The sequence below is a fragment of the Ceratosolen solmsi genome, unplaced genomic scaffold, assembly GCF_000503995.2.
Source record: "Ceratosolen solmsi marchali unplaced genomic scaffold, CerSol_1.0 scaffold28, whole genome shotgun sequence".
Classification (NCBI taxonomy): domain Eukaryota; kingdom Metazoa; phylum Arthropoda; class Insecta; order Hymenoptera; family Agaonidae; genus Ceratosolen; species Ceratosolen solmsi.
The window spans coordinates 4,323,078-4,340,184 of NW_011948429.1; the positions used below are offsets into that span (position 1 = coordinate 4,323,078).

At 27.1% G+C, this 17,107-nt stretch overlaps 3 protein-coding genes across 3 annotated transcripts; 2 read left to right on the plus strand and 1 right to left on the minus strand.

Annotated features, from left to right (window-relative positions):
* Window positions 1-459: 459 nt before the first annotated feature.
* On the minus strand, window positions 460-2,267 carry egh (beta-1,4-mannosyltransferase egh). The gene is made up of 2 exons (XM_011501594.1): window positions 1,454-2,267; window positions 460-1,162 (listed from the first exon to the last, which is right to left on the minus strand). Exons 1-2 carry the CDS (start codon window positions 2,258-2,260, stop codon window positions 563-565), a joined length of 1,407 nt encoding a protein of 468 aa, XP_011499896.1. The 5' UTR covers window positions 2,261-2,267; the 3' UTR covers window positions 460-562.
* Window positions 2,268-4,546: 2,279 nt separating this feature from the next.
* Prp6 (pre-mRNA processing factor 6) lies at window positions 4,547-9,344 on the plus strand. The gene is made up of 9 exons (XM_011501595.1): window positions 4,547-4,721; window positions 4,831-4,890; window positions 4,975-5,101; window positions 5,688-6,238; window positions 6,659-7,439; window positions 7,612-7,827; window positions 7,925-8,266; window positions 8,531-8,874; window positions 8,959-9,344. The coding sequence occupies exons 1-9, from the start codon at window positions 4,627-4,629 to the stop codon at window positions 9,239-9,241; spliced, it is 2,799 nt and encodes a 932-aa protein (XP_011499897.1). The 5' UTR covers window positions 4,547-4,626; the 3' UTR covers window positions 9,242-9,344.
* A 3,374-nt stretch (window positions 9,345-12,718) lies between these two features.
* Xpc (DNA repair protein complementing XP-C cells homolog) lies at window positions 12,719-16,560 on the plus strand. Its single transcript, XM_011501596.1, has 5 exons — window positions 12,719-14,585; window positions 14,654-14,859; window positions 14,935-15,199; window positions 15,461-15,629; window positions 16,106-16,560. Exons 1-5 carry the CDS (start codon window positions 12,798-12,800, stop codon window positions 16,513-16,515), a joined length of 2,838 nt encoding a protein of 945 aa, XP_011499898.1. The 5' UTR covers window positions 12,719-12,797; the 3' UTR covers window positions 16,516-16,560.
* Window positions 16,561-17,107: the final 547 nt, after the last annotated feature.

Genomic DNA, 17,107 nt, shown 5'->3' on the forward strand with positions numbered 1-17,107 from the left:
CGAATAATGGCTAATGCATTATCATGTACATACTAATTCATCTTAAAAAATATTTGTTTATATCACGTTTTGTTAAAAACAACGTATCTTGATATTTGGTCAAAAACTAATATTTAAGGTTAAAGAGATTATTTAATTTTAAGTGAAATTATTTATTTAAATCGTTTGATCTATAAAGTATTATTAATATATAAAAAAATTTTTTATTGAAAATATCAATTTTTTAAATATTAGATTAAAACTCCTCTGGTAAAAAAGTTGATTATTTCATGACTTTATATACTTTTTAATTATTAAAATATAAAATTATTGTTAGTTAAAAAACTTTAAAAATTCGATAAATTTAAATTCGAATCAGTATTAATATTTATAATATTTTTAAAAACAATTATAAAAATGAACTTATAAATTAATATCACTTAAAATTATAGAACTAATATCGTTTATTAATGATTTGATGCATTTATGCAAATGTATAAATATTAAGAATATTTATCTTACCACTACAGGTACTCTTTTGTATGCAAGAATATGAAGAGTGTAAATAAAAAGTATGTAATAACTAAATAGTGACTCCAGTTGAATTAAACATCAAACTGATTGCTGGTTTAAATTCCTTATTTACCACATAAAATTTATGCTTTTTACCAAACAAACCCCATATTACGGCAACATTTTCGATTATCAAATTAAAAGGTATAGTTGATAATGCACCACAAATGCAAAGAATAAATCGCGTTACTCCAAATCGATATAATGAAAAAGATTTCACAACTCCAAACACGTACATGTAAACATTTACAGCACCAATAAAAGCACAGAGAAAGTCCATGACTGGAGGGCATGTAATAGGGCAAAGACCAGCTAGAATTATATTCGATGTAGACAGCGGTAATGTTACCCACGAATAACACGATATTGCTAATAATAATTTTTTCTTTAATGGAATTTCCTTGGAATGTACGACGAGCAATATTCCTTGTAGCCAACGTTTTCGTTGCTGTACAAAATCCCGTAAAGTAAATGGAGACTTCTCCCACATTTCTCCATCAATGAAGTTAAATGTGTAGCCTTGTGAAAATGCTTTCATTGCAAAAAAACAGTCTTCTGCGACTGAGCCGTCCAGTCCGTTATTAAAAGACACTTGCCTCTCAGCACCCATCTTAAACATTAGAATTTCTCAATGTTAATTTTAACAAAATTAACAAAAACTTTTCAAAAAAATATAGAAAAATGTTATGAATATTAAATTCTTGTTTAATAATAACAACTTTACTTTATTTAAATTGACTCTTCTTTTACATATTAAAAATTCAATCATTGTAATTCATTTTAATGACATTAATTTTTGTAACTTCGACTTCAATTATTTCTTTACATTAAATATTAATATAAATTTAGAAATACTTTTAATTAACGCTTTAAGTGAATGCTGCAATTCAAGAGTATTTACCTGCGTAACTACATAAGAGCCTTTCATACTAAACAGGGGTTTATGAAACATGGTAAACTGCAATCTGAGTTTTCCCATATCATCTGCTACTCTGAAGCTATCGGCCAATGTAGTAATCCAATTCACAACATCTTCATTCGCATAGGTAATTAGACCTTGGCCAAATTGATGCTTACCATCAAAAACAAAATTAAGAATTCCGCGTATTGAATTTTCAGTGAGTAACGTTTCTTCGTCCAGATGAACGATCCAATCATGGTCAGCTAATTCATTCACTGAATTTTCCAAACAGTACTGTAATGCTCTCGCTTTAAACAGCGCTCCACTACTCGTTTTATAATTTGGTGGCACAACAACTTCTCGTATTCTTCTGTGAGATGCTAATCCAATTGGTTTGTCACTTACCACTTCAATTTGAAAGTTTTCTAATCCAGCATCGATACATTTATTTAAATTCTTATTAACATTAGTTTTCACAAGTTGAGGATAGTCACCGCGAGTAACAACCCGTATACAAATAAAAGGGGCGAGTAATGGCGATCCTTTAAGATTAACTTTGTCAGGAAATGCATTGTACATAGTTAACCCAATAAAATTAAATAAAACTTGTGGAAATGATAGAAATGTCAGAGTCCTTAAGAGGTATAAAATAAATGCACCCACAAAACCATAATGAATCCATGGATCTAAATAGTCTTGATCTTTTGGTCCCCATTGTAATCCACCAAATATAAATTCAAATATTAAAATAACAGTAACTAGTAGACAACAATGTAAAATATGTTTTGACCAACTATTCAGCATCATATCTGAAAGGAAAGAACTAGAGATTTCGTTTTAATGAACAAGTGATATTAAATATCTTATCATGTTAATGCATCTTATAGTTTTATGAAGAATAAGCAATTGTTTAAGAGTTTCAATCGCGTAAAATTACAAATTTTAATTTGAAATTTTCAATTTCCCAAAGAATTATAAAACCTTATGAAATAGCATCCAAAAGTAAATGCCCTAACAATTACAAATTATATTACACTAATAAAAACATGAGTCACTCATGTAATCTTACAGTTGTCTATATTTCACTCGATTATCTCATATTTATAACTGTAATAAGCTTACAATTCAATTTTTAATTAAATAATATCTCACTACTCCATGGAATTTCAGTTTTATCGTCGACCAATTTTATTAAATAATATCAAGAAAACACCATTTTAAATAATAGAACAGCAGTTTGAAGTTTAACTCAGCTTTTGGATTTGGATTCCATTTATTTATTATAGTTATGCTGTATCCTCCCGTCAACTTGTCATGCGCAATAAAAACTTCACGCTATTGGCAGTCACAAAAACGCGGGATATAAGTAAATTTAACTTTGTTGAAAATCTGTTTTAAATTATCATTGTATATGATGCATAGAAATCTTTATTGGTGTGCGATTACATTGAAAAATAATGAAGAAAATAGTAGAGCTGAAATTATAAATTAAAAAATAAAACGAGAAGTGCCATTAATAATTAAACAAAATTTATTAGTATTAAGAGTAATAATAATTATTTAAACAATAGGTTGCTTGTCGATCAAGTATCTATATGGTTCATGGAGTTAAAAAGAACATCGGCAATAGATTTCATGCGATCGTAGTAACAATATTGATTATTATCATTATCAATTATCAAAAATTATCAAAAAATGTCTCGTTCTGCTATCCTAAAATAACGGTCATTGTTACTTTCCAGGTTGTTGGTCATGCGATATAATGCTGTATTCGTCGAATAATTTGAAAAAAATCGATTTTAGACTATATATTGCAATAACTTTTCATATTCTTTTAAATATAATTAGAGGAAAAAGTTGATTAATTTTTTAGTTTAATCTAAATTAGTGTAAAATTAAGAATGATTGCGAGAATGGCTTCAGAATTTTGTCAAATTAATAGAATATATGACTGAGTAACGAAAATCATTCACAATGATTATGTTATCGCCGACATGGCGCAATTGTCCGATTCAAGTGTCCTGAGAAATTATAAGTTTTCAGTGAATATATTATATTTGTTATGAAACTCTCATGTCGTTTGACAATCCTCGTTAGCGAAACGGAATGAGTATATCCAATGTATAGGCAATTTTTTTAGAAAAATTTTTTTCGATAATCATTTTGTTAGAATGTGAGACGCGAAGGAAATTGTTTGCAAAATATTTTAATCCATATTAGCTTTGTATCGACGTTATCAATCGTGCCTGGAATTGAAATTTTGGCTTATCGATGAGATGCAGTAGCAATGCGACTGATTAAAATTGAGCACTGCATGGAATATTGTATAAATAAAAAATTTTAAAAACTTTTTGAAAATTAAATAGTAAGACAAATTTCTTTTTCAACACGTCGAAAACATACTTTTTCTAATTAATTCATTGAATTTCAATATATTGAAAGACGTTTTTACTTCAATATTCATAGCGTGTTAATTTAATTCACAGTTCTTGAATAATATTTTAGATGATCTTTATTTAATTTTCTCTCCAATTTGTAAATAAAATGTAAAAGATTTTATGTTAAAATGATAATAAAATTAAGAAATATGAATATTTAAAATTGATAACTAAAAGATGTTTGTTTAGTTTAATGTTGTTTTGGAACAAAAATGAATCAATTACAACTGAGAATATATTATAATTAGGCAAGTTAAATTCATCATTTGATTGTTTAAACTATCTAAAAGTATAGACTTGCAATATGATTCAAATGAATTTTATGATTTTTTAAAATTTTCCGTTTTGCACAGTAAAAATTTTACAACATTGCTTATTTCCCATTTCAAGTACTTGAAAACAAGTATAATATTTTTTATGTTCAAAATTCAAAATCTACACAATCTATTTGCCGAGAATCAGTAAATTTACATACTATATTTTCAAATAGAAGAACCTTTAAAAGAAATTTAATATTTACGATAGAACGCCAACTTATGTTTATGTTCATTTCTGATAGAGAAACTCTTATATTAACTTTACAAATATGCATTTGACTGATTCTAGAAAACATTTATTTTTCTACATGCACTTTCGACCCACTGGATCTACTGTAATTATGAATATTCATATAAATAGTCGGCGCATTCCTGTATTTACTATACTTTGTCGGCAAAAGCACATTGATTTGTAAACATGGCGGTCCCATCCACTTCATTGTCGACGCGAAATAAGAAACATTTTTTAGGCGTTCCTGCTCCATTAGGATATGTTGCTGGAGTCGGCAGAGGGTAAAATATATATTTTTAATAATAAGCATTAAAAATGTTATTTGTACAAATAATCTTACTTTACTTTTGTTTCTTAACCTCAAAATTTATATTTGTAAAATTTTCACAGAGCAACTGGTTTTACAACTCGTTCTGATATTGGGCCAGCACGAGATGCCAACGACGTCTCGTAAGTATAAAATAATTCTTTTATGTTATTTGAAAATTATCAAGTGCCAAGTGTCTCATTACTGTTATTTTTATGTTATTAAAGCGATGATAGACATGCTCCGCCAACAAAGCGAACAAAGAAAAAGGAGGAGGAAGAAGAAGATGAGGAAGATCTTAATGACTCTAATTATGATGAATTTTCTGGATATGGAGGGTCTTTATTTAGCAAGGTATATTCTATTAAGTATAAAATGTATTTTTAGGATATAAATAACAAAGAAAACAATAAAACCGATAAAGTAAATAAAGCAGGTAAACGTTAAGAAAATATTTTAAAATGTATTAATTATAATTATTAATAACATGGCATAAATTAAATAATTGTTAATCATACAGAGAAGATTAATCTTCAATATGTTTTTATTTTTCATTTCTTGTTTTTAAACTATTTGCATTCAGTTATTATTTAAAATACTTATAATCAAAATATTGTTTCTAAAATAATCTAATAGTTATTTTAATAGTTCCAAATTTAAGAATAAGAAAAAAGTAAAAATATATATAAAATAAGATAAATAAAATATATAAAATAAGAAAAAAAAAAATAAGAAAAAGAATTACTTTCATAAAAACTAGTAGAATTGTACGTTCTTATATAATTATTAGCAGCATAAGTATTATATTAATCATTAATATTGCTGTAGTTATAATTATATTTAATTCATACCTTAAATATTTATTTGTGTATTAATAACAAAATAGTATATTTTATTAAAAAATTTATTAAATTTTGGATGACTATTGTATACAATTTAGGACCCGTACGATAAAGATGATGAAGAAGCAGATGCAATATATGAAGCAATAGATAAACGGATGGATGAAAAACGTAAAGATTATAGGGAGAAACGTTTGCGCGAGGAATTGGAAAGATATCGACAAGAAAGACCAAAGATTCAACAGCAATTTTCAGACCTAAAAAGGGAATTGGCAAATGTATCTGAAAACGAGTGGAGAAATGTTCCCGAAGTAGGAGATGCTAGAAATAGGAAACAAAGAAATCCCAGAGCAGAAAAATTTACTCCTCTGCCAGATTCAGTATTGGCAAGAAATTTAGGTGGTGAAACCGCAACAAGTATCGATCCTACAAGTGGTCTAGCATCTATGTTACCAGGAGTAGCTACTCCTGGAATGTTGACTCCAACAGGCGATTTGGATTTGAGAAAAATTGGTCAAGCTAGAAATAATTTGATGAATGTTAAACTAAGGCAGGTTTCCGATTCTGTTGAAGGACAAACTGTAGTAGATCCAAAAGGGTATCTGACAGATTTACAAAGTATGATTCCTTCTTATGGTGGTGATATTAAGTAAGTAATTTGAATTTTTCATTAAGTAAAATTAATCCAATCATATTGTTTATTATTGATTATATAAAATTATTTATCTTATTTGGATAACTTATATTCAAATATAGAAGATATTTATAATTATCAATAATTTTAGAATATAATTGGCAAAAATTTGAATTTCTAACAATACAATACATATGAATATTGAGTTTTTTCGATATAATATATAGTTAATTATAAGTATTATAAGTATAGTTAAATATAAATATTTAAAATTTATATGATTATAATGCGTAAGAAAATCCAATTTAACAAAGTATGAAATTTATTTTCAATTTCTTGATTAAATAAAATTACTTTATAAAAATGAGTAATATTAATACAAATTCATATAATTTATTAAATAATTCTTTAATTTAATAATTATGTTATTTTTAGCGACATTAAAAAAGCTCGATTGCTTTTGAAGTCTGTTAGAGAAACGAATCCAAATCACCCACCAGCTTGGATAGCATCTGCTCGTTTAGAAGAAGTTGTAGGAAAAGTTCAAGCTGCTAGAAATTTGATTATGAAAGGTTGCGAGGTAAATCCGTCGTCCGAAGATTTATGGTTAGAAGCTGCAAGGCTACAACCTCCAGATACTGCAAAGGCTGTTATTGCTCAAGCAGTGAGGCACATTTCGACTTCCGTCAGAATATGGATAAAAGCAGCAGATTTAGAAATAGAAGCAAAAGCAAAAAGAAGAGTATATCGTAAAGCTTTAGAGCATATTCCGAATTCTGTACGTTTGTGGAGAGCAGCGGTAGAATTAGAGGAACCAGAAGATGCTCGTATTCTTCTTAGTCGTGCTGTTGAGTGCTGCCCTACCAGTGTAGATTTGTGGTTAGCCTTGGCTAGGTTAGAAACTTACGATAATGCTAGAAAAGTATTAAATAAAGCTCGAGAAAATATTCCAACTGATCGACAAATTTGGACAACTGCAGCTAAATTGGAAGAAGCTAATGGAAATAAGCATATGGTTGAAAAAATCATTGACAGGGCCATTTCTTCTTTAAGTGCAAATGGAGTTGAAATAAATAGGGAGCATTGGTTTAAAGAAGCAATGGAGGCTGAAAAAGCAGGTGCCGTTCATTGTTGTCAAGTTATTATAAAATCCATTATTGGATCAGGTGTCGAAGAAGAAGATCGAAAACATACGTGGATGGAAGATTCTGAAACGGTAAAGTATACGTGAAATAAATAAACGATTATATTAGCTTAAATAAGTGCTAAAAAAGTTTCAAATAAAAATTGTGTTTATTTTAAATTAAAACGTCAATTACTAAATAATATAAACTTATCTTAATATTTCTAATAATTTTATTAATCTTGATATAATTATTTATTTATAGTGTGCTCAACAAGGTGCTCTTGAATGTGCGAGGGCTGTTTATGCTTATGCTTTAAGTGCATTCCCAAGCAAAAAATCTATTTGGCTTAGAGCAGCTTATTTTGAAAAGACTTATGGAACAAGAGAATCTTTAGAAACTTTACTGCAAAGAGCGGTCGCTCATTGTCCTAAAAGTGAAGTTTTGTGGCTCATGGGGGCTAAATCGAAATGGCTGGCGGTAATGTTAACGTTATTCAACTAATTAAAAATTTTTAAACATTATTTTATACATTTTATATTTTGATAAATATTTCTTATTTAATTTTATGTATCAGGGAGATGTACCAGCTGCTAGAGGTATTTTATCTCTTGCATTTCAAGCAAATCCTAATTCTGAAGATATTTGGTTGGCTGCTGTTAAATTAGAATCTGAAAATTCGGAATATGAAAGAGCTAGACGCTTATTAGCAAAGGCAAGAGCTTCTGCTCCTACACCAAGAGTTATGATGAAAAGTGCAAAATTAGAATGGGCTTTGAATAATCTTGATGTAGCTTTACAATTGTTACAAGAGGCTATTGAAACCTTTGAAGATTTCCCAAAATTATGGCTAATGAAAGGGCAAATTGAAGAACAGCAAGGGCATTTGGAAAAAGCAATAGAAACATATAATCAAGGGGTTAGTAAAAATATATATAAAATTCCATAAAATTTAATACATACTTAAACTATTTCAATTACAAACATTTAGAAGTACATATCCTTTCAATATTATAATTTCTCATACGAAGATTATACTTTTAATATCTATAACGTATTTGTCTAAAGATGAAGTTTTCTTATTAAAAAAAAAATGTTTAAAAAAATGTATCAAATATTATATAATTTTTTTTTTATATAATTACATTATCACATTTAATTTTGTATATGTTATTATGTTTAGATTAAAAAATGTCCTGCATCAATACCACTTTGGAGGTTACTAGCACAATTGGAAATCAAAAGAAATCAGTTTACAAAAGCTCGGTCAGTTTTAGAAAAAGCACGTCTTCGCAATCCGAAAAATCCAGAACTTTGGCTCGAAGCAATAAGAAATGAAATGAAATCTGGAGGCAATCGAGATATGGCAAATACCTTAATGGCTAAAGCTCTCCAAGAATGTTCAAATTCTGGCTTACTATGGGCTGAAGCCATTTTTATGGAACCGCGTCCCCAAAGAAGAACAAAGAGTATTGATGCGTTAAAAAAGTGTGAACACGATCCTCACGTGCTTCTTGCAATCTCCAAGTGATTTGAATTTTATTCTTTATATAAATTAAAATTGTTTGCATCTTATATTTTAATAATAATTGTTGTTGTTTTTTTTTTTAGGATGATTTGGTGTGATCCTAACAAAATCCATAAGTGTCGAGAATGGTTTAATAAAACAGTAAAAATAGATCCTGACTTAGGAGATGCTTGGGCCTATTTTTATAAATTTGAATTGTTGAATGGAACTGAAGAACAACAAGATGAAGTTAAAAGACGTTGCGTGGCTGCTGATCCTCATCATGGTGAAAATTGGTGTAATGTATCAAAAAATATTGTGAATTGGTGCCTAAGCATTGATCAAATTTTAATATTAGTAGCCAAAGATTTACCAATTCCAATATAAATTGAATGTGTATTTATAACAAAAATTATATTTAAAAAAAAAAACATGTCTACTTCTAAAAGTGTAAACGACGAGATCCACGAACATTTGTAAATAATAAATAAGGATGATTTATATGTAATATAGTTGGTCTTCAATTACATATAAATACGTTATATGTATATAAAGAATTTTTTATATTTTTAGTACAATATTCATATTTTAATTTTAAAAATATGTTTTATATAAAATGATAAGCAATTTATTATCTGTATTGAAATTATGATGCAAATATTTAATATCAAATTTTCGTTTGTAAATTTTCATTCGTCTTTCATAACAAATAAACATTTTAATATTACGTAATTTAATAATAATAAGTAAATATTTTATAATTCGATGTCATGTGGCTAAAATCAAACAAAAATGAAAAGATTGTTTCAAACAAAAGTAAAGCAAACATTTATATATAAATTATTTTAAACTTTATCTTATAGTACAGTATCCAAGCGTTCTAAATTTTATTTTATTTACATTCAGTTCTATATTGAACTCATTTTATACCGAAGTTTGTATTTTAATTTGAATGACTTATAAATGTAAATCTTCAAAGTCGATTTAACAAAATATTATGAAAAATAAAACCACTAAGAAAATTATTTAATATGGAATAAGCATTTATTATATTAACTGTAAAATGCATCTATCTGGCACTAGTGCGTTAGAATTAAACATTTTAGGAATAAATGAAAAGAATTAATAGGATATATTCATCATAATTTAGTTTTCAATATTATTACTACAATTTTACCACTTTGCAATGCAATCATTCTTCAAATTCATAGTTTTCATTTGATATTTTTGCTTATTATTTCTTATTTAATACAATTTTTGTAGCCCATGTAATAATTATCTTTTATGATAATTACAATAACCATAAACTTGCATTTATTTAATTATTATTTTAATATATTCTATTATGTAAAGGAATTTTCACTATATTCTCATAACTAAAAGAAAAATGTGCTTATAATTTGGCGAAAAAAAAAAATAGTAATTTTATTTAATATTTGAAATACAATCCATAAGAATTCAATTCGGAGTTAGATGAACATTAATTGTAATTCTCCAGCATTGATGAGCTTCGATTAAAAGATATGTAAGCATATTAGGATATAATTACATTCACCTATCAAAACGACTCGGATCTATTTTGCAACTGACTGGGTTGATATATATATATATATATCAATCAATAATGGAATAATAAGTAATAGGTAGGTATAATTATCAACAGGCCAAGTGTTAAATGTTATATATTATTTGTTTATTTTTCTTTTAAATATTGACATCCGCGATTATTAATTAGATATTACTTTATTGAAGATTCATTATATTCTTCCATTATATATTTCTAAGTGAAATTTTTTTTACTTTACACGTTAAGTAATTGTAATAATATTTTTTTCCTTACGTATGCATATTTTCGTTTACATGTACAAACATGTTTTAATACAGGAGCTTAGTATTGAGTAAATTAGAAATATAATAAAAAGAATGAATCAAAGTACCGATCGCACGCTAAGATATGTATTGCTAATTAAAAAATCGAAATAGTTATAAATGAAAGAAAATAGAAAATCATAATGGAGTATAATAAAGAAAGACGTAAATTTCCCAATCACAAAAATAATGAAAATAATAATTTATTAAAATTGTTTGTATATATATATATTATTTTCATGATTTTTGTATATACCACTTTACACCTTTTTTTATTAGTTAAATTGAATTTTATTAATAAAATCTTATTGAAAATAAATCTTGATCGATGATTCATTTAATGCTAGAAGACGAATATTTTTCAATGGTACGCAAAGCAAAGTTGTATTTGCATAAAAATATATTGATGTGGATAAAAAGCTGAGAAGTAAGTTGCTGGGAAAATTTTATATTTGCAATAAGCTCGCGGTAAGTGCATTTTGATTATCTGCCTGGTATATACCGAATTCGCCAAACCTATCGCTCCTTTCGGCATATTATAAAAAATCTAAAAATCCATACCTTCGCTGTTAATGAAAATCAGGTATCGGATGAAAATTCATTTATAATTATTAGAAATTTTCTATCTCTCATATTTTGTAATCTATAATGCAAACAATAGCATTAAGAACAATTGTATGTATCGAATTTATTTTATGAAGATTTTATCATATCTTGAAAAAAGCAAGGATGTGAATTTTAACAACATTATATTTATAATTGAAAATGTATCCACAATGTTGAGAAGAATATTTACAAGCATCAAATTATCCGACGATGCTTATCTTATTATATACTAACGTGTTTGTCAAAATTTTTGATGTATTTTTATCCGAAAGACTGCTTTTCGAACAACATTTATTTTTGTACCCACAAAAGTAACAATAACAATCATTGTTATTAAAAGCATAAATACAATTTGCCTATCGTTTGTTCAAAATCGAAGAAATCAGTGTCGATGAAGTATGAAAATTAATATTCTTAGTTTAAGACATTCAATTTTGCATTTAAGTATTATTCATTAAGCGACATATTTTCTAACAATAGAGTTTATTATATTTTTCGTGTTAATATATCAATATTTTTTACACATTTTCATCGTACATTATTAATTATGTAATATTTTTGCGAATAATTTTTACGAATGGCTAATATTCAAATTATTATTATTTAAATTTAATTCTTATCGAAAAGCATATTCCGATCAACGAATTTATTTAACTTTATAATATTAAATTCATTAGCATTAAACTTACCTTTTAGCTTATTCCAAGAATATTAATAAAATTTAACGAATATATTGCAATCCGACTAATTTTATTGTCGTGAAAAATTTTTAATATTATATTTCCTTTTGGTTTAAATAAAGCTGTGCTTTTTTTCTCTCTATCTCAATTTTGATTTGTAAAATCTGATGTCCCTAAAATAATTATTATACTTGATAAATGTAATTGTTAATTGATTGCTTGATAGGTACGTCTTTAAATGAAACAAATATGAAAATTTCAGAACGTCAGTGTAAAATTTTGTACGCGAACGTAGCTATGCTTAAAATTAACCGTAATCTCTAATCCTTTTTACTATTAAAATTATTTTAAAGATATAATAATTATAATACTACACTGGTGGAAGAATTTACAGCTATATTTAAAGGAATAAAACTTTCTTTTGATGTGTGGTTGTATCGAAGAAAAGGAAGTGAGGGGAACGTATTCGGGAATGATATTCCAGTCTTACGCCATAGAATCCAAGAGCTTTAAGAGCTTCATAAATCGGGATTTAATCTTTATATACTTATTTTCTGCTATTTATTGAGTTTACACTATGCAATATACTGCAAAATATTATGTAAATAATGAAAATAAAATTTCCTGAGTTTTACAACACTGTATCAGCATCATCAATCATATACGTGAAGTATGTTTCCATTTAGTTTTGAAGTATTATTTGTACGTGATTATTAACTCATTTGTGAATTCATATAATGTTTAAATTATTTTTCCTCTATTATCATTCGTTGGATAATTAAGAAAATATGAGTCAATTATCAGATGATGAAAGCTCTGATAGTAGTAATGAATTTTTAATACCTGCTGATCAAATTGACTTAGATTCATCATTTTTTAAACAATCAGTGACGAACTCTAACCTAAATAAAAATACGATCGTAGAAGAAAGTTCGGAGGATTCCGATGATTCCGATGAGTTTGATTTCACAAATGACAAAACTATCGATTATCTTTCTCATATATTAAAAAATCTTGAAAATACAAAAAATCAAACTCATGAGGATGTAGCGAACCAATTAGAACCATCAACATCCAAGATCAACAATCAAGAATCAACGGATTGCAAAAAAGATTTAGCCAACGAAATTACTAATCTCCTTTTACAAGGAGAAAGTAAAGTTACCCTATCTAATCAAAATGATGATGCTGAAGATTCTAAAACAGAGACTAAAGAAATTTATACAATTCCGCAGAAAGGTGTTCAAATTCATCTTCCAGGAGAAAACTTTTTATTTGATAAAAAGAGAAAAAAAGAAGAGGATTTACAAAAATTATTACAGAATAAATTTAATCAGAGAATAAGAAGCTCTCAAATACTCATTCACAAGAGTGGATTACTTTGTTGGTTGTCACATGGATTTTTTCTCAATGGATTGGCTAATGATCCCGAGCTACTAAAAACCACTTTATCCGAAGTATCGTCGCATAATTATCCAAAAAATCGGCCAGACTTAATGTATGTCGAAAAATTTACAAAATGGTTTGCAGGAATATTTCAAATTTGCGAAAAATATAAAGAAGTAACTTATACCAAAAACTTATTATTGCAAAGAATTTCAGAAAAAAAAATTTATAATTACAAAGAATTAATTTTATTATATATTGCTACCATTAGAGGAATGGGTATCAATTGTCGTTTGGTAATTTCACTACAACCACCACCATTGAAACCAAAACCTGAACAGTTGTTTAAATTTACAATAGTTGAAGACAATAAACCAAATGCCAAATTAATAAAACAAGAAAAAACTGTTGACAAAATAAATGAAAAAATTAGTACTACAAAAAAAATAATACCTAATACTAATGTAAGGAAAAGCAGAAGCGATAAAATTCTACATAAATCAGAAGAACGGTTGACATCTCCAAAAAAAATGATTCCTGAAAATAGTAGCGAAGCGACTAGAATTATGAACTTAAAAACTAGGAAGCAAGCAGCGATTACCTTAAAAAAAAAAGCACCTACGAAAAATAAGTTAAAAAAAGATGATCATTTAAAAGATATAAAAATTGAAAATAATAGTAGCAAAGATACTGATAGTATTCAAGATGAATGTAATTTGACAATAGCAGAAAAATTATCTTTGAGTATTAGTAAAAGTAAAAAACAAGATATTACTAATACTAGTATTTCAAATAATCAAAGACAAACAAGAAGTAAATCAAAAGATATTAAATCTTTAGAAAATATAAAATGTAGATCGTCTTTGAATGAAAATTTGTCTGATGAATCGAATGAATTTTCAACGGATGATGATTATATTGAAACAAAACCTAAGAAAAGAGTACTAACTAGGGCCAACGAAAAACCTAAGAAAAGACCAGCAAATAGAATTAATGAAAAACAGACCATATCATCTAAGCTTGCTGGTAAAGAGAATAAGAATCGTAAATTGCTATCTTCGGATGAAGATGATAATACTGTAAATAAAACCAGATATAATATTTGGGTAGAAGTTTATGTTGAATCCGAGGAAAGCTGGATCAGTGTTAATGTTTTAGATAAGCAAATTCATTGTGCTTCTGAGATATACGTAAGTGAATAATAGATTGATGCATTATTAACAAACTGTTAGTAAATGGTATAATTGTATTATTATAGAAAAAAGCTGACCACCCTGTTTTATATATAGTAGCTTGGAATTCCGATGGAACATTAAAAGACGTTACTAGACGTTACTGTCCACATTGGTTAACGGACACTCGAAAGAAACGAGTCGATGAAAAATGGTGGAGTGAAACATTGTTGAATTGGAAAGAAAGGAAGACTGTTATGTCTAAAACAGAAGACGAGCAACTGCTGCAAAGGTATTATAAATAAAATTATCTTCTTATAGTAATGTATTTTATAAAATTTAATATTATCGATTATGTTTTAAACAGAGAATTAGAACAACCTCTTCCCAAAACAGTTACAGAATGCAAAGGCCATCCTCTATATGCCCTAACTAGACATTTATTAAAATTCGAAGCTCTCTATCCACCCGATGCTGTGCCATTAGGTCATTTAAAAACTGGTGATGCAATTTACTCTCGCCACTGTGTACATACTTTGTATTCTAGAGAAACTTGGATTAAAAGAGCTCGAGTGGTTAAACCAGCTCAAGAAGCTTATAAAATTGTGAAATCTATGCCAAAATATGATAAGGTTAATTTTATATAAGTAAATCTAATAATTAACTACCTGAGAAAAACAAAAACAAAAAAAAACAAAAAAAAAACAAAAAAAAAACTTAAAATCTTTGATTAAAACTTAAAAATTTGATAGGGTTAATTTTATATAAGTAAATCTAATAATTAACTACCTGAAAAAAAACAAAAAAAAACAAAAAAAAACAAAAAAAAAACTTAAAATTTTTTAGTCCTTTTATTGATATTAAAAATAAATAATTTTATTCTACAATGATAGCTTTCAGGGATGAAGATAAAAGATCAACCTTTAGAATTGTTTGGCAAATGGCAAACTACTCCCTATATACCTCCAGAGGCAAAGGACGGTAAAGTACCACGAAATGAATATGGAAATGTTGATTTGTTTAAAAAGTGTATGCTTCCAAAAGGAACGGTACATATAAATCGTAAGTAGATTAAATGATTTAAATGTTTTTTTTTTTTATGTAATGGTGAACTTTTTGCTTAACACTTTCATATTTGTAATAACCATTTGTAATAATATTTATATATTGAAACCAATGCGATTGACAAATTATGCCAGTGATTATAATAAAATATTTGAAAATACTAAATTTAATTGTTTTCTATTTGTTAATTTAAATTTGAATTAGTTCAAGTAAATTGAATAGAGGCTTAATTATAATGCTTTAACTATTAACTTGAATATAGTATTTTAAACAGCTACGTTAACTGCCAATTGAAAGTAACTTTTCGTGTACCGAGCATTGAAACTAAAGTGTAAATTCCACCACTAACATTTACAAACCTAAGTCATTTTAATCGAGAGCTTATTAACTTTATTATTTAGCCCATTTAACCGTACGAATTGTAAAAATTGTATTTATAATCAAATTAAGACGATTGAATATATTATTTGCAGTGCCAGCACTAAATCGCATTGCCCGTAAATTAAATATAGATTGCGCATCAGCTTGCGTTGGTTTTAATTTTGGATGTAGAGGTGCTGTACCTGCTTTTGAGGGCTTTGTAGTCTGTGAGGAATATGAAGACACTTTACGCGAAGCCTGGGAAGAGGAACAAATAGAAGCTCAAAAACGAGCTCAAGCTAAACGTGATAAAAGAATTTACGGCAATTGGAAGAAGCTTATTAAAAGCTTAATTATTCGAGAAAGACTCGCTACAAAGTATAATTTTGGAGGAGAAGAGGACGAAGTGGAAAATCAGGATAAAGAAAAGGTTAAAACTAAAGCAATCAAAGTGGTTAAGACATCAAAAAGAGGAAAGCAAGATAATAATAGTAGAAAAAAAGTAAAACATAATTCTAAATAAAATCTTTCTTACAATAATATATTTCTATTTATAAAGTTATTAAATATGAAGAGAAATGATCTAGAGAAGGTTTGCACTTATTGCAATTACCTATTGTATTTAACAAATGTATACTTAATTTATTAAACTCATTTTTTTCATAACTTATAAAATTATTTTTATATACTTATCACCGCACACTTAACTCTGCAGTAGTATTAATTTTGTAATAAAATATAATATAGGGATATCGCTCGTTTTACATAAACGTAAATATTAATAAAATTAATGTTACTTTTTGTAATACCGTAAACGATGTACACTGAAAGAGATCTTGTCCAATTTACAATTTTACAATTTACAATTTACAATAATAATGAAAAATATATTAAAATAAATATCAATATGATTTAGTTGGAGTTCATAATGAAATTCAAATTTCAATTTTTGAATTGATTTGTATATAAGCATCCATTATCCAGTGTAAAAATCATATTTCTGTAAATAAAACATTATGTATCTAATTATTTTTTGTATGTATGAAACAATATAATTTCAAAATTCAAACCTTTTGAATATCACACTTAAATAGACTAGAATTCAAATGCTATGT